This window comes from Oncorhynchus kisutch, linkage group LG17 (genome assembly GCF_002021735.2).
Source record: "Oncorhynchus kisutch isolate 150728-3 linkage group LG17, Okis_V2, whole genome shotgun sequence".
NCBI lineage: Eukaryota > Metazoa > Chordata > Actinopteri > Salmoniformes > Salmonidae > Oncorhynchus > Oncorhynchus kisutch.
This window is the reverse complement of record NC_034190.2, coordinates 40411855-40435936: the sequence shown is the minus strand read 5'-3', so window position 1 is coordinate 40435936 and position 24082 is coordinate 40411855. Positions and strand designations below refer to the sequence as shown.

General features: G+C 45.0%; 1 protein-coding gene across 2 annotated transcripts in view; it reads left to right on the top strand.

Annotated features, from left to right (window-relative positions):
• LOC109907666 (dolichyl-diphosphooligosaccharide--protein glycosyltransferase subunit STT3B) overlaps positions 1-24082 on the top strand; it is a 79817-nt gene that overhangs the window by 48291 nt on the left and 7444 nt on the right. For both annotated transcript variants that reach the window (XM_020505765.2, XM_031793818.1), the window contains exons 3-10: positions 1307-1594; positions 7508-7573; positions 11927-12026; positions 13658-13756; positions 19599-19745; positions 21346-21394; positions 21689-21843; positions 22224-22435. In XM_020505765.2, the coding sequence (XP_020361354.1) occupies positions 1307-1594; positions 7508-7573; positions 11927-12026; positions 13658-13756; positions 19599-19745; positions 21346-21394; positions 21689-21843; positions 22224-22435 (1116 nt within the window). The remainder of the gene's footprint in view (positions 1-1306; positions 1595-7507; positions 7574-11926; positions 12027-13657; positions 13757-19598; positions 19746-21345; positions 21395-21688; positions 21844-22223; positions 22436-24082) is intronic.

Sequence of the window (24082 nt, the reverse complement as noted above, 5' to 3'; positions counted from 1 at the left end):
TTGTCGGAACTAGAAGCACAAGCATTTCGCTACACTCGCATTAACATCTGCTAACCCATGTGTATGTGACAAATAAAATTTGATTTGATTTGAACGGTGTCACTGCCATTTCTTCAGAGTGGTGTTCCCCAAAACCCTTTGTTGCTAGTCTGCATACATTTTAGCACCTCTCCCATCTCCGAACAGGGACCTAAGCAGTGTGCCGCAACCCACCCCTGCACCCTTCCTCCTTTATCCCTCCCCGCCATTAGCTCTCCTTCTCTCCCCTCTCTGTATTCAAACAGCTGCAGATGAGTCTGACAGCCCTCGTTCATTGTGTATGCTGACACGAAGGGTCACGCCTTTAGTCGACGGATGAGCATATACCAGTTAATGTGACTGTCTCTGCAGATCCCTCTTTTCTCTCCCACTCAAGGGGGACATCGGCCAGCCGCTCCCTCTCCAGAGTCGTAGATAAGATTTGAGGGCTGAAGAAATGTGACACTCGTTAACAATAGGGATCTGCCAAGCCAATAAACCGCCCTTTGTTACTGTAAAGAAATGGACCAGGCACATTTTCAAGCTGAAGGGCACAAATTCAAAAGAATATGGGGGTAATACAGACTACAGAGAGCCGAGCATCTGTTCTGGGGGCAAACAAACAGTGATTATTTCAGCAGTCGCTAGGCTCAATCCTCAGGACAGGGCGACTGGGTTGGATGATTTGGGAGGGAGGTGCAATAAGACCCTGGTTGATAGTTTAGCCCTCCTAGGCTATGACTAGCTACTTAGAAACGAGAATCACTGCAGGCAGAGACTTGCCAAAGTACCCTGGACTCCTCTATGCATGGCATAGCATACCTCAAGGCATCACTCACGCTGAAACACAGCCCCCCCCCAGACTTCATAAACCTTTCACACAAGCCTAATTAGGACCAGTGTCATGCATTATAGACCGAGCCTTAAGGTTTGGCTGTTTGAGGCCTCAGCCTTGAAATCAGCAATTAGTCAGTATTTCAGTGGAGAATATCACCTTACCTGGTTTTCCACAAGTGTAAATCCAGAGCAGATTCAAATAACTTGACTCACTCTTGTGGTATGTCAAGTGGACACAGCAAGCCATCACTTTCTTGATGTATCACTCTCCTGGCTGACCTGTGGAGTTCCGACAAACTGCTCAGCGTATAAAGTTACAGTGCGTTAGGGTTAATTAAAAGGCAGTCAGCATTTTATATCCAGGACAAGACTGGTATCCCCATCCATTTGCATGAAGGTGCCCTAAATGTTCCCATTCCACTCCCTCTAGCTCGTCTCTTTCTCTCTCCAGGTATATCCAGGTTTGATGGTCACCGCAGGCCTTATCCACTACGTGCTGAACCTGCTGCACTTGACGGTGCACATCAGGGACGTTTGCGTCTTCCTGGCTCCAGTCTTCAGCGGCCTGACGTCCATCTCCACCTTTCTGCTGACTCGGGAGCTGTGGAACCAGGGGGCGGGGCTTCTGGCTGCCTGCTTTATCGCCATCGTGCCTGGGTACATCTCCCGCTCTGTGGCCGGCTCCTTCGACAACGAGGGCATCGCCATCTTTGCCCTGCAGTTCACCTACTACCTATGGGTAAGCCTGCCCCTTCCAGCCCGAACTTTATCATTTAAATATACTTTTTTAGATCCTTTATTTGATGTTTTAACACATTTAGGGCAGGTTTCACAGACACAGATTAAGCCTAGTCCTGGACTAAAGAGCAAGCTCGATGGAGAATCTCCATCAAAATAGCTTTTTAGTCCAGGACCAGACTAAATCTTTGTCCCGGAAACCCACTATTGCCGTTGTAACACTCTGAAGTACCAGTTGGATGTTCTTTTTCAGTGTGTTTACTGATTGAATACTTATGCCCCATTGATTGGAAGGGAGGGACAGGTTCTATTTGAAGAGATTTTCAGTAGTTAATGTTCTAATATCTACAGTGTATTTGGAAAGTATTCAGACGCCTTGATCTTTTCCACATTTTGTTACGTTACAGCCTTATTCTTAAATGAAGTAGTTCCCCCATCAATCTACATACAATAACCCATAATGACAAAGCAAAAACAAATCTTTATAAATTTTGACACTTTTTTTTTTTACGGTCATCTCACATTTACCCAAGTATTCAGACCCTTTACTCAGTACTTTGTTGAAGCACCTTTTAGCAGCGATTACAGCTTCAAGTCTTCTTGGGTACGACGATACAAGCTTGGCACACCAGTATTTGGGGAGTTTCTCCCATTCTTCTCTGCAGATCCTCTCAAGCTCTGTCAGGTTAGATGGGGAGCATCCCTCCACAGCTATTTTCAGGGCTCTCCAGAGATGTTTGATCGGGTTCAAGTCTGGGCTCTGGCTGGGCCGCTTAAGGAGGTTGAGACTTGGCCTGAAGCCACTCCTGTGTTGTCTTGGCTGTGTGCTTAGGGTTGTTGTCCTGATGGAAGGTGAAACTTCACCCCAGTCTGAGGTCCTGAGTGCTCTGGAGCAGGTTTTCATCAAGGATCTCTCTGTACTTTCATCAAGGATCTCTCTGCTCCGTTTGTCTTTCGCTTGATCCTGACTAGTCTCCCAGTCCCTCCCACTGAAGAATATCACCACAGAATGATGCTGCCACCACCATGCTTCACCTTAGGGATGGTGCAAGGTTTCCTGCAGACGTGACGCTTTGTATTCAGGCCAACGAGTTCACTCTTTCTCATAGTCCTTTAGGTGCCTTTTTGCAAACTCCAAGCGCCTTTTACTGAAGAGTGGCTTCCGTCTGAATACTTTCTGAATGCTCTAATAGCTGCTTTGGTGTGGTTAAATGATTGATACACTGACTAAATCATGATAACCTTAGCTCAGTCTGCTGACTGTCTGGGACATTGTGCTGCTTTGTATGTTTCAGTCGCTGCTGGGGACCTTTTTAAAAATCGAGTAATCAAAAATAAGGTTGGCGGTGAAACAGGTTTCTTATTTACCACACTTGAACAGTTCGATCAATTGAACAGTAACCCTTTTTTTCTGTTAATGCTAGAAACTGTCCCAATAGGCCTAGCAGAATGACAGCGCTGACCAGACATTGGATAAGCTAACATTGACGAGGTGGAAGTATTATCTATGCGCGCAATGGCTTACAATAGTGGAAATGGACTATAAAAGTAGGATTCTTAGCAAAACAAACACACTTTATGCCACCAGTGTGTCCTCTCCTTTCAATGGCGTTACTGTCGCAGCCTCGCACGCACTGCTCTACTCCTTCCCACATTTTGTACATTATGCTTCCTGATGACTTGAGGCCGATGCAGGTGCATGTAATGTATTCACATGACTAGATGAAATTGAAGTGCATTGTAAATGGACAAATCAAAGCCGACCTTGGCAGGGGGCACCAGGCTCCCCATCAGCTCCCCAGTATTCATTTCACTTGTCTAGAGGGGCTTAGATGCCAGCCAAGCTGATAATCGCCAGGACCGCTCCACACTAAGGCATCCTATTTATTTTTTTCAGGAGTAAAACTGAACAGTGCTCCTAACAAACGGGGAGTGAGGTAGATATATTTATTTTTCTTCCTCCCGGCTTTGTCCTCTTTTTCATCCCAAGCCCAAGGACACACCGGCATTCACGCAGGTAAACGTGACGCGGGCTCTCTCCCACCACACGTCACATGTTAGTCACCCATGGCGAGCACTGCGGGATGGTAGAAAGGACCTTGTGTCCGTTTGTCCAGTCATGCATGTGAATTTGTGCGTTGTGCCTGAACTTGTTTCTCTTTCAATCTATCAGTCAGTGGACGTCGTTCAGCTTGACACTTGACCTGTTAAGTACGGACATATCGGAACAACTGCGGGGGCTTGAGACGCCTTCAACTGTTGCTTCCACAGCTTGAAGACCCATATCAGCACTATGGAGTGCTCTGTGTCATGTTAACTCAGGCGAGTGTGACTGAGCTGATAACGACACTTGGTTTGAAGAGCCCCTGCTTTCATCAACTAGCCACACACATGCACACCCTGGAGCTGCCGGAGTTGTGAAAGTGTTTAACCTCTCGCCCAGAGTGTCGCAGAGAACCTCCTACACTATGAGTGAATGTCAGAGCCGTGGCTGGCTCCAGACCCAGGGGGCTCCGCTATCTTGCTCTCCACCACTGTTGTGACATGAAATGCAGACAGCCAACGTGTAATTTGCTTGATGTGGTGCATTTTACGTTTACTCCGTATACCGTTAAAACGCTACCAGGGACATTCTCTGTAACTTGCAGTGTCCGACTGTGATAAGCCACCTTCTCTGTCGTGATCGTTGCACAATGATTTGATACGTATCATTTCAATATTTGGTTTTGTCAGAGGAGCAGCTGTTGCAGCTTCATGGGAACTTTTCATTGTCATTCCACATAGACCATACCTGTCTTAGACTGAACCAAAACAACGAGCGTGTCCCAAATGGCATCTTATGGGCTCTGGGCAAAAGTAGTGCACTATATTGGGAATAGGGTGCCATGATTTGGAATGCAGACAGTGCGTATTCCTGGTGACGCGGATGGCCGTTGCTTATCGTCGCATCTTTATGTGGCACATCATCAGTGTAACGGCACCATCGGTGGAGAAAAAAAACTAACTTGCACACCGTTGTCTTTCCATTTTGGCGAGAGCCCCGGAAAACAATTATCCCGGCCATGCGTCACTGCTTTTCATTATCAGTCTCATTTACCCACGTTTGTCTCTCCACTTTCCCCCTCTTCTGCTCTCTTTCTCTCTCATTCTCTAGCCCTTCCCTCAAATGCTAAAATGGGAACCTCTCCCAGGCTTCTTCTCCCCAATCTTCATTATCCGTCTCCATTTTATCTGCTAATAACCCATTCAACTCGAGCCACTTAATCTGCCTGGGTCGGCCCCACCTCATCCCCTCCCTAATCTATAATTGAATCCTCTTGCACCCCAGAGAGCTGCCCCTTTTAACACTAGCACTCCCCACTACCCCCCCTCCCAAAACCCCTCCTCTCCACCGTGCTTCCATTGTTGTCCCGCTAATTCCCCAGTTTCTCTAGGCTCAGATTTAATTAGCCGTGTGTGTGTGTGTGTGTGTGTGTGTGTGTGTGGGGGGGTTCTTATTTCAGCATGACCGTGCACATTCTCTGCATAGTAGTCTCCAGCCCTGGTAGAGTGTAGGCTAGCTCCCTTTTAATTGTCTGTGGCACTGGGAAAGCTATAGGCTTCCGGAGTTCCGCAGTGGCTTACATCTTTGTCAGCTCCCTCAGTATTAACTATGAGGAGTTCTGTAGTTTCACCCATGTCAAAACCAGATAGCGCCGCTTTGGTGAGGCCTCATCGGCGGGAACGAGCATGACATGGAGACCATTTAGGGTTGGTTTTAAAATAGGTGGGAGGATAGAGGTTTTCCGCTGCTCGTGGATATATTCGGACCAGGCCTGCTTTCTACCGCTAATCAATCCTCATCAGCAGTTCAAGTGAAGTGTGACTGATGTGTACCACAGACGTTGTTCGATAAGTCTGTGCTCCTGCCGCTGCCTGTCCTGCTCCCTGCCATCACTTTCCCCCAGTAGTCTTTCAGACATGGTCCCTTTAATGTGTTGACTCAGGCTGTGGGGTGAGACCAGGTAACCAACAGTCCCAGCTAGTGTTAGGAGCATACTAATATGCCAGGCAGCCCCCTCTTTTAACACTAGCAAGGCCGCTGGGCCAGACGCTCACCAGGGCGCGTTCTCATAGCATGTGCAGACCAGCTGCCAAGTGTCTTCAAATAGCCCTTCTTACATCAGCTGATATCTCAAAGTGCTGTACAGAAACCCAGCCTAAAACCCCAAACAGCAAGCAATGCAGGTGTAGAAGCACCTGTAGAAGCATGTCTTCAGACATTTTCACTCTCTCCTTGTCTCAGTCTGTAATACCAACATTGTTCAAGCTGGCCACTATTGTCCCTGTTACCAAGGTAACCTTCCTAAATATCTTATCATCCCCAGTAGCACACACATCTGTAATTATGAAGTGCTTTGAAAGGCTGGTCATGACACATCAACACCATCATCCCAGACACCCTAGAACCACTCAAATTCGCATATCGCCCCAACAAATCCACAGATGACGCAATGTCAATTGCACTTCACAGGGAAGGTGGTCAGAGACTTGGCAGTGTGGTTGCAGGACAACAGCCTCTCCCTCAACATCAGTAAGACCAATGAGCTGATTGTGGACTACTGGAAAAAGAGAGAGCATGCCCCCATCCGCATCTACAGGGCTGTAGGGAAGCAGGTCAAGAGCTTCCACCCCCTCGGGAGACATGGGACCTCGGATCCTCAAAATGTTCTACAGCTGCACCATTGAGAGCAACTTGACTGGGTGCATCACTACTTGTTATGGCAAATGTACCGCCCTCAGATTTCCAAAGACTTCAACCACCCAAGCCGTAGACTGTTCACTCTGCTGCTGTACGGCAAGCGGTCCTGGAAAATCGAATCTCGGACCAACCGGCTCTGAGACGGCTTCACCTCCCGAGCCATAAGACTGCTAATTAATTAGTCCGGGTAACCGTTTAATTATCTGCATTGACACTCTTACACAGACTCTATGCACCCTCACGAGACTATATATACACACTACACGAAAACCCACGCACACACACAACATGCATACAAATGTCACAGACACACTTTCACACATCATATGCTGCTGCTACTCTGTTCTGTATTTTACTCTTATCTATGCTGATTCCTAGTCACTTTACCCTGTTTTTAATGTACATACACTATATATGCAAAAGTATGTGGACACCCCTTCAAATTAGTGGATTTGGCTATTTCAGCCACACTCCTTGCTGACAGTTGTATAAAATCGAGCACACCGCCATGTAATCACCATAGACAAACATTGGCTGTAGAATGGCCTTACTGAAGAACTGTGACTTTCAAGGTGGCATTGTCATAGGATGCCACCTTAGCAACAAGTCAGTTCATCAAAGCAAGAACGGGTCGGCCGTGAAGAGGTAGGCCACACAAGCTCCCAGAACAGGCCCGCTGCAGGCTGTAGCGCGTAAAAATTGTCTGTCCTCGGTTGCAACACTCACTGCAGAATTCTAAACGGCCCCTGGAAGCAACGTCAGCACATGAAATGGGTTTCCATGCCGACTAGCCGCACACAAGCCTAAGATACCATGCGCTATGCCAAGTGTCGGTTGGAGTGGTGTAAAGCTCGCCGCAATTGGACTCTGGAGCAGTGGAAATGCGTTCTCTGGAGTGATTAATCACGCTCAACCATCTGACAGGCCGACAGACTAATCTGGGTTTGGCGGATGCCAGGAGAACGCCGCCTGCCCCTGTTTTGGTTTCACTGATATTATATGGTGTTTCACTCGTACCTTTTTCCACTTTTCCATCAAGTGAATGTCGGCTGTTAAAGCATACTGTGGGAGTTAGAAAGTGCTATTAACTTTGTTGTCCTGGATGATATGTTTGACAGAATGACCGAAAACATTTACTAGTCCTTAACTTTGTGCCTGTTCTCCCCCTCACAGGTGAAGTCAATAAAGACTGGTTCGGTGTTCTGGTCCATTGGCTGCTGCCTCTCCTACTTCTACATGGTGAGTGTCAAAGAGCCTTAGTTATTGGCCGGAAACACACAGAAAACATTGTCATTGATTTCCACCGACATAGCATTCCATCTCTGGGAATTGGAAGTCATGATTACATTAAGATAGCCCCAAGGATAGTTGAGAGCGATCGCAGATGTCAAAATGTGGCGTTAAAAAGGAGTTCTGTACCGGACGCATTAAACGTTATTTATGAATCCCCCGACCTGTCAGGGGGTCGATGGAGCGAGAAGATAAAAGATGAACAGAGCTGACTGCCTCCCAGAGCGCTCTTTGTTGTACAATTGGTGATTTTGAGCATCTGCAATCTCCTGCTTCCAGCTTCTTCAGTTAAATCTCCCCTCAGCCCGGGAAGAGACAGATGTCAATTGAAACGCATTGGAGAGATCCAGGATCCAAGCTCCTGCAGGAAGAGAGAAGGCGAAAGCCTCTGACCACATTTGAAGAGCAGGGAGATTTTCCACAGAGAAACCACTGCAATTGTATAAGCCCCTCATTCTGTACGTCTCACTCATACGCCTCCAGAGATCTGGAGTGTGATAATATTTTGACTTCCCCCGCCCGCTCTATGATTCTGACTAGAGGGAGTACAGCTACGATCGGAATTGCCTTTTTCATAGCAGGTTAGCGGAGCATACGAGGAAGGTTTCTATAATTAGGTCCGGAGAAGCGTTAGGGTTACGGTTAGCTAAAATGCTCTCCTGACTTGCTACAAAAAGTCCCTTTCGGTCACAGCTGTACTCCCTCTAGTCACAACCCCGCTCTACCCATCCTCCCACCAACATCCTTCTGTGGTCTGATGCCTGACTGATGCCTCTCCTGTTTGCAACACGGCAAGCCTGTATCTCCCTTGTGGCTTGCCGGTGCAGCCCGCCATGCTGCAATATCTACCCCTCTACCTCTTCTTCCCATCCTGCTTTTAAGGATACTCACCAATGAGGCTTAATCGAAGATGACACATCTGCGATGGCCAGCAAGAGATTCCGTGCTCAGCTCTGTCCTAATCAGCCCGGGGGCGGGAGAGAAGAAGCTCAGTTGAGATGTCATGATGGACAAGAACTGCAAAAAGCACTACTGTGAGATGCGTGACATTCGATCTCTCCTGGGAGAGGTCTTGTGTTCCCCAAGTTCCTGTGACGGCTCACTCCTACCTTGACAGCAGCCCCCTTCTCCCGCCCTCAAGTTTTTTTCCCTCATAAAGTATTTATGAGGTTCTCAGCAGCACATGTCAGCTCTTCAGGTGATTGTTTGTAAGATGTCCTGCGTTCTGGAGGTTATTATTAGAAGTCAAGCAATGATCACAACTCTTGAGGCCCTTTTTACAGTGGAAAAATCGATCCAGAGCTTTGCAGCGTTGCGGCCTACCTCCCCAGGCCCCACCTGACTTTCATCAAAACAACTTTCTCCCACAGCCCCAGTTTATCTACTCCACTAATGCTGTCTCATACCCCCGTTGGTGACCAACAGCATCTCCGGTTATTCTGTTTCCAGCATCCTACCCCCCGCAGAGGTGCCTGAGCCTCTTCAGTCCCCTTCTGAGCCAATCTAGCCCCATAGCAAGACCCCTACCCTCCCGTTTACCACTACAATACCCTCCGTCTCCCTATGCTTCTTCATAGTGGCCCCTGGGTGGCCAGATAAGCAGTGGAGTGTGGGTAAAGATCATGGCTAAAGTCTAGGCTCTAACGGTGTCTGGTTCTTTGCTGACCCCACTATGACTGCAATAAGACCTGTCCATTAGGGTCACTGGGCCAAATGCTAGCTTGAGGTGCACACACTAATAGGCTAGCATTGGGCCCATAGGAAGCCCTAACATAGCGTAACAGCCCTTCCTCCTGCGTGTATTGTAACCTACAGAAACAGTTCTTCCTCGTTCAAATCAAATTGTAATACAACCCGTGTAGACCTTAAAGTGAAATGCTTACTTACAAGCCCTTAACCAACGATGCTGTTTTAAGGAAAATACGTGGTAAGTGAAAAATAGATAAGAAAAAAAAGAAATAAAACAAACAAAGAGCAGCAGTAAAATAACAATAGCGATGCTATATACAGGAGGTACCGGTACAGAGTCAATATGCGGGGGCACCGGGTAGTCGAGGTAATATGTACATTAGGTAGAGTTGAAGTTACTATGCATAGATAATAAACAGAGAATAGCAGCGTAAACGAGGGGGAAGGGGGCAATGCAAATAGTCTGGGTGGCCATTTTATTAGATGTTGAGCAGTCTTATGGCTTGGGGGTAGAAGCTGCTGGGAAGCCTTTTGGACCTAGACTTGGCGCTCCGGTACCACTTGCCGTGCGGTAGCAGAGAGAACACTCTGTGACTAGGGTGGCTGGAGTCTTTGACAATTTTTAGGGCCTTCCTCTGGTACCACATGGTAATCATCTGGGGCGGTATGCAAATTGTTGTGTGTTTCTGGGATAATGGTGGCAATGTGGGCCATGACCGACCTTTCAAATAACTTTGTGGCTACAGACGTGAGTGCTATGGGTCGGTAGTCATCTAAGCAGGTTACCTTAGTCCCTGTGCCCAAGAACACTATGGTGGTTTGCTTGAAACATGTTGGTATTACAGACTCCGACAGGGAGAGGTTGAAAATGTCAGCGGAGACACTTGCCAGTTGGTCAATGCATGCTAGGAGTATGCGGCCTGGTAATCTGTCTGGCTCTGCGGCCTTGTGAATGTTGACCTGTTTAAAGGTCTTACATCGGCTACGGAGAGCGTGATCACACAGTCGTTCAGAACAGCTGATGTTCACATGCATGCATCAGTGTTGCATGCCTCGAAACGAGCATAGAAGTTATTTAGCTCGTCTGGGAGGCTCGTGTCACTTGGCAGCTCTCGGCTGTGTTTCCCTTTGTAGTCTGTAATAGTTTGCAAGCCCTGCCACATCCGAGCGTCAGAGCTGGTGTAGTACGACTCAATCTTAGTCCTGTTATTGTCGCTTTGCCTGTTTGATGGTTCTTCGGAGGGCATAGGGGGATTTCTTATTTCATTGTATTGTAAAGGAAGCTACTCCAAGGACAAGTGCTCTTCTCAAAGAACTACTGTCACACCATTGCATGAAAGCCTTACAGGGATGTCACTTGGATGTTTCAATACCCCCAAGTGATGTTATGAGGATGATCAGGGAATCTACAAACTACATTATCTCCAGCTTATAACGTTCCTGATAGTTATTATTGCCGGAAGGATATTTGCTTGACTATATCCTAGCGGCCTAACCAGGAAAAACATTGTTTCGATCAAGGTTTTTCTCAAGGGAAGTGTGATCAGTTTTCAATGAAAACATTGGTTTTGTTCGTTTCTTAATTTAGGACTGAGCTATATTGATAACCGCATTGTTTACTCTTACAGGCATATTGATTGTGTGTGCACCATCTCTTTCAGCTACCTCACTGTCTCTTAGCAGACTTTGTTTTGGTGGTAATCAAGGTATTTTGTGCTAGGTGGTTGAGTTTTGGACTGTACTCTCCTCAAATAATCTCAGCCTCCAGAAGATTGCTGCCTGCTTATTTGACCCTCAAAACCATGGGGGGGTGTAATGCAGAAAAGGTTTCTACACATGCGTCTTTCTCTCAAACACACACAACGGCGAGGTCATTAGCAGTAGATTTGCGAGATGTTTCGTCAAATTACGCTCAAATTACGTTCCGGAGGCTGCGGGATGTGACCCTCCTCAACAACCCCCCCCCCCCCCCCCCCCCCAGCACTTCCTCTGGGTTGGTGGTGTTTTCAATTAGCAACCTCATCTCTCACAGAACTGCTGTGTCCAAAAAAAAAAGAGTTGTCTCTGTTTGCATACGGTTCAGCTGTACCTAATTAGCTCATACCATCTAAAGCTAAAGATACAAATGGCTGTGAAAAGGTAATTACATTTAACCACTCCAGAAGGAACTTGAGGCGATTTATCTCCTTCTAGGGTGACTCTTGTTTTTTGTAATTAGGGGTAATTGCAAAACTTATTTTAACCATAGATGAGTGACTTGTGAATGCAGTGTGTGATTGTGTGGCTAAGCAGGTTTGTGTCAGTTTGAGCATTTATCCCAAAAGGCGGTCCTAAGCAGAGGATGAAACATTTTACTACTATCCCTCGCCGTCTGTGCTCTGTACCCCCTACACAGTGTGATTTTCAATGGAGCCGTTTCAAGTACTGCAGCTGACGTTTTTGTAGAGTGTTCTATAAGCCCCTCTGTTTCACACCGCGTCTCTCTGACATTGTTGCTGCATAATTTCATGGCGCTTTTAAAGTTGAAGCATTTTACTTCAGTCATAGCGTTAAATAGGATTTGAATTGGTTTTATATGGTGCCACTGCAAATGTCCATGTATTACTGTTGCAGGTGTCAGCATGGGGAGGATATGTCTTCATCATCAACCTGATCCCGCTGCATGTGTTTGTGCTCCTGCTCATGCAGCGATACAGCAAGAGGGTCTATATCGGTGAGTGACCACAACCCCCTCTTTATAGGTTCCACCTCGTCACTCGGTCGCGTCATGCCATGGTTATGAACGTTCTCAAGCCGCCCTCTTCGTGATTAGGCCAGTCATTCTGGACGGAGGCTAACTACCGTTTAGTCTAAACTACACTATAGTGCCTGGAAATACGATGAAATTGCTAAAGTAGTCAAATATTTAGTAGGAAACAGCTTTGCCAGCATTATCATGTCGTCAAATTTACTTTAGAAAGATGGCAATGTTGTCATTCGCTAGCGAAGTTCGTCAAAAATACCTGGCAATGCTAACGTTAGCTAGCTAAAATCCAGTGTCCTTCCCCTAGCTAATGTTATACTGCATCTAAAGTCAATCTAGCGACATCAAAATGATGACAAAAGGTTTTCCTACAAAGTATTTGCCTCCTTTTGAATGGCATTGTATTTCCAAGCCACTATACACTTTTGATGAAATCTTCATCAGCGCTCATTGACGATGCATTGAGTAGAATGTTCAGTTGGGCATCAGTAAAAAAAAAAAAAAAAGTTCAAAACAATATTGTGACCAAACATGCAACCCCTGAATGTGACTGCAAACCTTATCTATCTGCTAAAGAGATGTGACCGCACGCACCGGTTTTCCTCTAAACACTAACACCGGTTTGCTCTTTTGACCGTTAGTTATTCTGAATTTGACTGCGAGACAGCACATTGCAGAAATGCTGCAGCATCGTAAGCAGTACATATTTAGCTGAGCTGAAGGAACAGCAGGCTAGCTGGGTCAAGATAAATGGTCTTGCATCAGTTACTCTTGATTGTCCGTATTACTCACAGTAAACAGTACCCCATTCTTGGGTGATTTGAAAATAAATGACGACCCTATTTAAAGAGGGCCTCCACCGCTGTACTCAATCTCTCTGGATTTTCCCCAACAAAGGATTCCACCCTTCGACAATAACCATTTGTTAATGCAGACTATCTTTGCATTGTTGTGAGACGTTTATGGCTTCGAACGCAGAGACTGTCAACCTGAAGCACTCTTTTTAATAGAAGAGGGCTTTGCATAGTTATTCAAGCAACCATCTCGTTGTGATCTAGCTTTAACCGTCCTCCATCTACAATAGAGAAAGCTCTTCTAAAAACTAGATGCCTTTTTGGCATCGGAGCTTGCCACAATGGGAGTCCCTCTTGACCAAAAATGCAGTTCTATTTCACACAGTTCATTACTTAGCTCCATCAGTCAACAGGCGATAATGAATCATAGTCGGGAGTGCTCAGGGCTAGTCACAGCCACTTCAAAAAGCTCCAGTGTTCAGGAAAGTATCAAATCTTAATTAGGGCACACTACTTAGAATCAGCTCCCCCCCAGCTACAAAGGTGGGAGTTCTACTGCTGGCACATGTTAGGGCCCCCGCTGCACTTTCCTTTTCCCACGTCTATGTAAATGACTCCAGATAAGACGTTAATTGTATTTACGCCAACTCAGGAGTTGCATTGCGAAAATCAATTCACAAGAAATAACTGAACTAACTGAAGTGATAGTGGGTATTGAATAGAAACGTATCTGTGTTTGACCTTTTTGTTTGATCTAATCTCTCTCTCGATCCCTTTTCTTTGTCTGTTTCTCTCTTTCTCCCTCAGCTTACAGCACTTTCTACATTGTGGGCCTGGTGCTATCCATGCAGATCCCCTTTGTGGGCTTCCAGCCAATCAGAACCAGCGAGCACACGGCGGCAGCAGGTAAGCCTCGCCACTTGTTTGTTTGTCTCCTGAGCGCACAAAACGACTCACCATTAGACGCACACCGCTTTTTCATATAACCAGGTATGTCTCGTTGAGATCTATTTTTCAACCGACACCTTGGACCATGACCAAGCAGTTGTTCTCTTGAATGGGCAGCGCCTTTGCTATTTCGTTGATGCAACTTAAGTGTTCCTGTCTCGCCAACGGTCCCAGCTACTCCCAGACAACATTTAGGTGGCATTCCTTTATTCTGGAGGGTAGTAACAGCTAGGTGTGAGCATTTTAAACATTAAAATGAAAACCGGCTATAACACGGCAAATCATCTAACTAGACAATAGGCTATAAAGGCCTGGGTAAAGTTGTGTAATTTAAAAAAAAAACTGAGAAAGAGGCAGACAATGTTAATTTGGTGAGTTTGAATGGCAGGAAAGACCAGACATTGCAAGAGAGATTACGGTTCATTCTGCCTGGCCCCTCCCCTCTCTCCCTTGCACTGACCTTTCTCTCCTCTAATGATGCGAGTGTGTCTTTGGTCTGTTGCGTGTAGAATATCCTAGCCTATTCATTGATAGGCCCTGCTTTACTGAAATTGCGAGACATTGCAAGCCAATATATTGCAAGATACAGCATTCCAATTACGAGATACAGCTTTGTATTACCGATAGATAGGCCTAGTGCACGGGTCTGCCTGGTGTCCGACCTGCCTAAACTGTACCCCTCCCCTCACTATGAAAGATGCACGTTTGTTTTCGTTCTCGGCAGTACAGCAACTAATCTGTCTAGCAGAATCGAATCTTGACCCCGAGAAGCTACGTGCAAGGGGTTTGAGGAATCAATTATTTTGGAGTCGACTCCACTACATCATCGCTAAGTTGGAAAATTGGAAGAAAAAGGTCAGAGTCCTGTATGGCAATACTTTGCAAGTTAAATGAGAAGGTGATGAAATGCAAACTTTGCGAGGTGTAATATGGGTACAGTATTTGTAGTACAGGTGCTTAACCATCTGAAAGGGACTCATTGTGAGACCCAAGCCATTGCTGTCCTGCATTGTGAATTAATGTGGAATTCTTCTCTATGGTTTTAACGGAGAGACACTTTCCCTCTGTTTTGAACGTTAAGAAATTGTCCATTTGCCAACATCTCTAGTAACAGGATACATGGCTCTACAGCATCAATTTCAGCTTCTTCTAATGTAGCTTCAGTCTGATTTCTGATGTGGTGTTTGTTACGAGGGTGAACAGGGCAGCACAGCATGTCAGCGTCATGGGCTTTGAGGAAGGCACCAAGGCTCTCTCAAAGGATGGGCTTGTTTGGTGTCGGGCAACAGCTGCTCGTAACATCTGGCGGCGTGTCTACAGCAGCAGAGTGACGGGCGTTGTTGGTGTCACCCGCTCTCTGGGTTTTGGAGGAGTTATGACCTTGGAATGCTCCCGGGGGGTCAGAACTTGGAAGTGCTCCTCTGTTTTGCTAAGAGGACCGAAGTAAGTGAAATGGGGCTCTGTTCAATCAGTAGTTCCATAAGAGAGGGACACCAGAGAAAAAAAAACAGATCCCATTTAGCCTGAACTGTTCCTGTTATTCAAATATTTTAAAAAAGAAAATAATATTTAACCAGGTAGGCCAGTTGAACACGTTCTCATTTACAACTGCGACCTGGCCAAGATAAAGCAAAGCAGTGCGACCGAGTTACACAATGGGATAAACGAACAAAACACAATAGAAAAATCTATTGACCTTTTGCCACATTTCAGGCTTCAAACATAAAGATATAAAACTGTATATTTTTGTGAAGAATCAACAAGTGGGACACAATCATGAAGTGGAATGACATTTATTGGATATTTCAAACATAAAGCAAAATCTCCAATGGAATGGTTCAAAAATAAACATATCCAGGTGTTAGAATGGCCAAGTCAAAGTCCAGACCTGAATCCAATCGAGAATCTGTGGAAAGAACTGAAAACTGCTGTTCACAAATGCTCTCCATCCAACCTCACTGAGCTCGAGCTGTTTTGCAAGGAGGAATGGGAAAAAATGTCAGTCTCTCGATGTGCGAAACTGATAGAGACATACCCCAAGCGACTTACAGCTGTAATCGCAGCAAAAGGTGGCGCTACAAAGTATTAACTTAAAGGGGCTGAATAATTTTGCACGCCCAATTTTTTCAGTTTTTGATTTGTTTGAAATATCCAATAAATGTCGTTCCACTTCATGATTGTGTCCCACTTGTTGTTGATTCTTCACAAAAAAAATACAGTTTTATATCTTTATGTTTGAAGCCTGAAATGTGGCAAAAGGTCGCAAAGTTCAAGGGGGCCGAATACTTTCGCAAGGCACTGTATATAGTGTGTGCCAATGTAGTAAGATTAGGGAGGTAAGGCAATACATAGGCCATAGTGGCGAAATAATTACAATTTAGCATTAACACTGGAGTGATAGATGTGCAAGTAGAGATACTGGGGTGCAAAAGTCTAACAATATGGGGATGAGGTAGTTGGGTGGGCTATTTACAGATGGGTTGTGTACAGGTGCAGTGATCAGCTGTCAGTGGAGCTTACCGATGTTTAAAGTTAGTGAGGGAAATGTAAGTCTCCAGCTTCAGAGAATTTTGCAATTCGTTCCAGTCATTGGCAGCAGAGAACTGGAAGGAAATGCGGCCAAAGGGGGAGTTGGCTTTGGGGATGACCAGTGAAATATACCTGCTGGAGCACATGCTATGGGTGGGTGTTGCTGTGGTGACCAGTGACCTGAGTTAAGGTGGTGCTTTACCTAGCAAAGACTTATAGATGACCTGGAGCCAGTGGGTTTGGCAACGAATATGAAGAGAGGGCCAGCCAATGAGAGCATACAGGTTGCAGTGGTGGGTAGGTGACAAAACAAATGGCACTGTGATAGACGATATCCAATTTGGTGAGTAGAGTGTTGGAGGCTATTTTGTAAATGACATCGCCGAAGTCCAGGATCTGTAGGATAGTCAGTTTTAAAAGGGTATGTTTGGCAGCATGAGTGAAGGATGCTTTGTTGCGAAATAGGAAGCCGATTCTAGGTTTAATTTTGGATTGGAGATGTTTATGTGAGTCTGGAAGGAGAGTTTACAGTCTAACCAGACACCTAGGTATTTGTCGTTGTTCACATATATTCTAAGTCAGAACCGTCCAGAGTAGTGATGCTGGTTGGGCGGGCGGGTGCAGGCAGCGATCAGTTGAAAAGCATGCATTTAGTTTTTCTAGCATTTTAAGATCAGTTGGAGGCCACGGAAGGAGTGTTGTTGTTTGGCATTGAAGCTCGTTTGGAGGTTTGTTAACTTCTTGATGCACCCATCCCGTTAGCGGGATCATTTTTGTCAACCACCGCTGAATTGCAGAGCGCCATGAAATCACAAGTGCAGTATAGCAAAACACAGCTTAGCTTGTTGTTAATCCACCTGGCATGTCAGATTTCAATGAAGCTTTTCAGCGAAAGCATACCAAGCGTTTATGTAAAGACATCTCTCTCAGTAGGCAAAATATTACAAACAGCTAGCAGCCAAGTAGATTGGTCAGAAAAGCAATAAATTAAATTGCTTACCTTTTGATCTTCGGATGTTTGCACTCACAAGACTCCCAGTTACACAATAAATGTTCCTTTTGTTCCATAAAGATTATTTTTTATATCCAAAATAGCTCCATTTGGTTAGCTCGTTTATGTTCAGAAATCCACAGAATCGAGGATTGCAGACCAAAATGCAGACCAAAATTCCAAATAGTATCTGTAATGTCCGTAGAAACATTTCAATTTTTTTTATAATCAATCCTCAGGTTGTTTTTACAATGTATAATTGATAATATATCAACTGGGAATGTAGCTTCTTCAATAGGAGAGAGAGAGAGAATGGCTGCTCCAAGCTGTTGCGCATACAAAACGCTGCTGGCATCCAGCCATACAATGACGCGATGTGATCTTTCTCGCTCATTTTTTCAAATAAAAGCCTGAAACTGTCTAAAGACTTTTGGGGAAGCTATAGGAAAAGGAATCTGGTTGATATCCCTTTAAATGGAGCGAAGGCACTTCCTGGTTGGATTTTCCTCCGGTTTTTGCCTGCAATATCAGTTCTGTTATACTCACAGACAATATTTTGACAGTTTTGGAAACGTTAGTGTTTTCTATCCTAATCTGACAATTATATGCATATTATAGATTCTGGGCCTGAGAAATAGGCAGTTTAATTTGGGTATGTTTGTCATCCAAACATCAAAATACTGCCCCCTACACTCAAGAGGTTAATAACCTCTCTGGGATATGGCGTCCCACCTGGCCAAAAGCCAGCGCGTTTGACCCAGAACTTGCACAACGTGACTACGAAATATCTCAAAAGTTACCTGTAAATTTTGCCAAAACATTTCAAACTACTTTTGTAATACAACTTTAGGTATTTAAAGTAAATAATCGATAAAGTTGAAGACCGATGATCTGTGTTCAATACAGGGAGAAAACAAACTGACGCTACCTTTCTGGTCACACGCCTCTAACAGTACACTTGAAGTGACCCTTGTTTTGAACAGGGCTACTTCTTCATTACACAAAGGAAAAACCTCAACCAATTTCTAAAGACTGGTTGACATCCAGTGGAAGCGGTAGGAACTGCAAGAAGGTCCCTTAGAAATCTGGATTCCCAATGAAAACCCATTGAAAAGAGTGACCTCAAAAATAAAACAAATCTGAATGGTTTGTCCTCCGGGTTTCGCCTGCTACATAAGTTCTGTTATACTCACAGACATGATTCAAACAGTTTTAGAAACTTCAGAGTGTTTTTTCTATCAAAATCTACTAATAATATGCATTTCTTATCTTCTGGGGATGAGTAGCAGGCAGTTGAATTTGGGCATGCATTTCATCCGGATGTGAAAATACTGCCCCGTCACTAAGAAGTTAACAGTGTCCAGAGAAAGGCCAGAAGTATACAGAATGGTGTCATCTGCGTAAAGGTGGATCAGAGAATCACCAGCAGCAAGACCGACATCAGTGATATATACAGAGAAAAGAGTCGGCCCGAGAATTGAACCCTGATGCACCCCCATAGACTGCCAGAGGTCCGGACAACAGGTCCTCAGAGTTCAGTGTGTCAAATCAATCTGAGAAGTAGTTGGTGAATCAGGCTATTGAGTCTGCCGATAAGAATGCAGTGATTGACAGAGTCAAAAGACTTGGCCAGGTCAATGAAGACTGCTGCACAGTACTGTCTTTTATCGATGGCAGTTATGGTATCGTTTAGGACCCTGAGCGTGGCTGAGGAGCACCCATGACCAGCTCGGAAACCAGATTCCGGAGATGGGATTTGAAATGGTCGGTGATCTGTTTTATTAGCTTGGCTTTTGAAGATTTTAGAAAGACAGGGCAGGATGGATATAGGTCTATAACAGTTTGGGTCGAGGGTGTCCCCCACTTTGGAGAGATGGGGATGACCGCAGCAGCTTTCCAATCTTTGGGGATCTCAGACGATACGAAGGAGGTTGAACAGGCTAGTAATAGGGGTTGCAACAATTTCAGCAGATAATTTTAGAGGGTCCAGATTTTGTTGGGGTCCAGATTATGCGGAAATGGGGGTGGGGGGGGGGGCTTGGGCTAGTTGCTGCAGGGGTGCAGAGCTGTTAGCCGGGGTAGGGGTAGCCAGGTGGAAGTTTGTAGTCATGTATTATTACAGCATCAGTTTGTAGCACATCTACAGTAATCCTACCATAATATGATAGTCCTTCTGATTCAAAATGTTTCTATATAAACCTGCTTGCATGAGAGATTAAGGTTACTGTTATAACGTGCATACGCCAACCTTCTGTGATTTACGTGTGTGTCCTGCCACAGGTGTGTTTGCACTGCTCCAGGCATATGCTTTGCTGCAGTACCTGAAGAACAGGCTCACCAAGCAGGAGTTCCAGACCCTGTTCTTCCTGGGGGTGTCGTTAGCTGCTGGGGTGGTGTTCCTCACCGTCATCTATCTCACCTACACTGGTGAGTCACTATACCTTACCATTACACATACAGCGCCTTGAGAAAGTATCCACACCCCTTGACTTCTTCCACATTTTGTTGTTACAGCCTGCATTAAACATTTCTCAAATTTAGAGTTTTTGTCACAGGCCTACACACACTACCCCATAATGTCAAAGTGGAATTATGTTTTTCGATTATTTATTTATTTTTTACACATGAGTAATAAGTATTCAACCCCCTTTGTTATGGCAAGCTGAAATAAGTTCAGGATTACAAATTGCATAAGAAGTCGCATAATAAGCATGTACTCACTTTGTGCAATAATAGTGTTTAACATGATTTTTGAGTGGTCCCTCAGTCGAGCAGCTATTTTCAAACAAAGACCTAAGAGGTTTTCCAATGTCTCACAAAGAAGAGCATCTATTGGTAGATAAAAATAGATTTAAAAGAAGCAGACATTGAATTTCCCTTTGAGCAAGGAAGTTATTAATGACACTTTAGGTGGTGTATCAATACAGCCAGCCACTACAAAGATACAGGCGTCCTTCCTAACTCAGTTGCAAGAGAGGAAGCAAATTGCTCAGGGATTTCACCGAGGCCACTGGTGACTTTAAAACAGTTAGTTTAATGGCTGTGATAGGAGAAAACTGAGGATGCATCAACAACGTTGTAGTTATTTCTCCACAATACTAAGCTAATTGACAAAGTGAAAAGAGGGAAGCATGGCCAGAATACATGCATTCTGTTTGCAGCAAGGCATTGAAGTAATACGGAAAGAAATGTGGCAAAGCAATTCACTTTTTGTTCTGAATACAAATGTTATGTTTGGGGCAAATTACAACACATTACTGAGAACCACTCTTCATATTTTCAAACATATAGTGGCGACTGCATCATGTAATGGGTATGCTTGTAATCATTAAGGAAAATAAATCAATGGAATGGAGCTAAGCACAGGTGAAAACCAGGTTTAGTCTGCTTTCCACTTCACTGGGAGATGAATTCACCTTTCAGCAGGACAATAACCTAAAACACAAGGCCAAATCTACACTGGAGGTGCTTACCAAAAAGACTAAAGAAGAATGTTAGTTATGCATATTCTTAACCGCCACTGCTCAACATTCCTCTCGAGTCCCGACCCACATATGCCCTACTACTGAACAGACACCTGACCCACTAAAGCAGGGCAATTTAGTTGTTGGGCTAAAATGGGTCAGTGTTTTTTGTGTCTACCTTGTAGTTAATTGCACTCATCTCGTGCCTCAGGTTGGAATCAGTCCCTGGTTAGAATGGGCGACAGTGAAAACCTGAAGCATTTCGGCTCTTGGGGACCAGAATTGAAAAGCCCTGAACCAAAGGGTCCCTATTTACTTTCATTTTTATTATTGAACCTTTATTTAATGTCTGCCTACTCCGTCCAAACCCTGACGATGCTGGGCCAATTGTGCCACGCCTTATGGGACTCCCAATCACGGCCCGGGGGGAAACAGCCTGGATTATATCTGTACACTACCCATACACACCAGTGTCAACCATATGCCAAAAAGTCCTCATAATAACCACTAATGAAAGCATGTTCAAATTTCCAGTCCTGTCTATTCATTGTTTGTTAATTTAGGCTACATCGCACCGTGGAGTGGACGGTTCTACTCACTGTGGGACACCGGGTAAGGATTGCTAACCTTCATTCACTTTCCTATCGATGAAACACTTGTTTAATTGAATGTGTCTGCGAAAGGGCTTACGCCATCCGTAGTTTCAAAGGAAATGCGAGAATAGTATTTTCTTCTCAAATAGAATAGTATTTTTTTCTTCGACTACATTCTGTATATAAACTGCAGTGTGTCTGATTAACTGGCGCATGTCTGCATTAAGCAGCGCTTTAAATCTCTTCCCTGAAGTACCAGATGTTTCTCTTCTATCCTCATCACTCTTTTCCTGCCCCCTCTCACCCTCTCCAGCTACGCTAAGATCCATATCCCCATCATCGCGTCGGTGTCGGAGCACCAGCCCACCACCTGGGTGTCGTTCTTCTTCGACCTCCACATCCTGGTCTGCACCTTTCCGGCAGGACTCTGGTTCTGCATCAAGAATGTCAACGACGAGCGTGTCTTTGGTAAGCCGGGGCTCATTAACACACACATCTGAATAAATGTGAATATTTCGAGGGGAATCTGGTCATTTAAGAATATGCATTATAGCAAGGGCATCATGTTTTTGATATACTGTACAAACCTGTTCTTAGATGGTGTATTGGAGGAAATGCTGACCAGTGTCACACAGCTCCAGTGCAGGAGCTGGTTTCTGTTTTTCCCTTCTCCTTAATTGATCAATTAATGCCATTGATAGCCCCGAAACTGCACATCTGTTCACCCAGCTCTAAATCAGTTTGTCTCAGATGAAAAAACCACCCTTGAGGATCTGAGTTGTGCACCATGCACTTTTGACATAAATGATCCTGCCTTTAACCTTTCCTGCCTCTCTGCTGCCCCCCAGTGGCTCTCTATGCCATCAGTGCTGTCTACTTTGCTGGGGTGATGGTGCGCCTGATGCTGACCTTGACGCCGGTGGTTTGCATGCTGTCGGCCATAGCCTTTTCCAGCGTGTTCGAGCACTACCTAGGGGACGACATGAAGAGGGAGAACCCTCCCATAGAGGACAGCAGCGACGAGGATGACAAAAGGAGCTCAGGGAACCTCTATGACAAGGTCGGTAGGAGTCGTGGTCCAGGGCTCATAAAGCAGCTCAGAGTAGGAGTGCAGATCAAGGATCAGGTTCTCACTGTCTATCTTATGACCAGTAGGGCTATAATTTAACAAAGCTAACGCAATAGTGAACCTAAGTGCTGGCGGTACCGCTATATGTTCAGAGGTGTCAGAAATCATTTAGCTATTTTCACAACCAAGAGTGATGGTCGCTGGCAGTGGCACGAAAGGGCTGGATTTTTATGATTAAATAAGTTGTAGGTGTGTCGACGCTTGACCCCTCACTGGCCAATCAGAACATGCTCCATGGCTAAATGTGTGACCTACCACCTGGATTCGATCTGCTTTGAAGTTGATACACTTGTAACGCCACTTTTGAGGAAATGGCCTGTGCATGTTTTTGAACACCTACCGGAGAGCTCTTTGTCTACACACATTCAGCATCATTCACACCCTCTTAAGACTTAACCACACCCAATTTGTCACATGCACAGGATACAGAAGATGTAAACGGTTACTTCCATTAGTGAAGTCTTGTTTAGACATGTAGCGAGCTAAACAATGAACCATAATCTAAACTCTAATGCCACGTTCAAAACCACTCTGAAGTCTGACTTCAGTGATGGGGGAAAACGAGCTCCGACTGGGGACAAATCATTTTGAATGCTCATCCAACTCGGGAACTCAGGCCACTTTCTAGCACTCCGACTGGGGATAAATCATTTTGAACGGTCATCCAACTCGGGAACTCAGGCCACTTTCTAGCGCTCCGACTGGGGATAAATCATTTTGAACGGTCATCCAACTTGGGAACTCAGGCCACTTTCTAGCGGTCCGACTGGGGATAAATCATTTTGAACGGTCATCCAACTCGGGAACTCAGGCCACTTTCCGACCTGAAGATTAGTGACGACATGATTTGACCTCGTATTTGTTAGTTTCCATTTGTTTTGAACGTGGCAGTACTACCATGCATGCATCTGCATCTGCAGGTAGCTAAAGCTAACCAACTAGGTTCAATGTTAGCTAGTGAGCTAACATTAGGCTATAACTAGCAATGCAAATGGTTTTCTGAGATACAAATACACCTAACGTTAGCTAGCTAGCTAACAATATGGTTTACCTGGAAATGAAAATGTATAGCTTCAGGTCGCGCCGAACGTCAGACAAAAAGTTCTGTTACAGCCCAAACTAAGTATGGAATCAATCTTTAGGATGTCTTTAACATAAAACTTAATTAATGTTCCAACTGGACAATTCCTTTGTCTGTACAAATTAAGTGGAACGTAGCTACCTTTCACGTGAGCGCGCCAGACCGAGGCTGTGGCACTCTGCCAGACCAACAATATTTTTACTGTTGACATCTAGTGGAAGCCTTGGGAAGTGGAAGATAACTAATATCACCCTGTATCTTCAATGGGGCTGCGTTGAAAAACTACAAACCTCAGATGTCCCACTTCCTGGTTGGATTTTTCCTCAGGTTTTTGCCTGCCATATGTGTTCTGTTATATTCAAACAGTTTTAGAAACTTCAGAGTTTTCTATCCAATACTATTAATAATATGCATATATTAGCATCTGGGACAGAGTAGGAGGCAGTTCACTCTGGGCACGCTATTCATCCAAAAGTGAAAATGCTGCCCCCTATCCC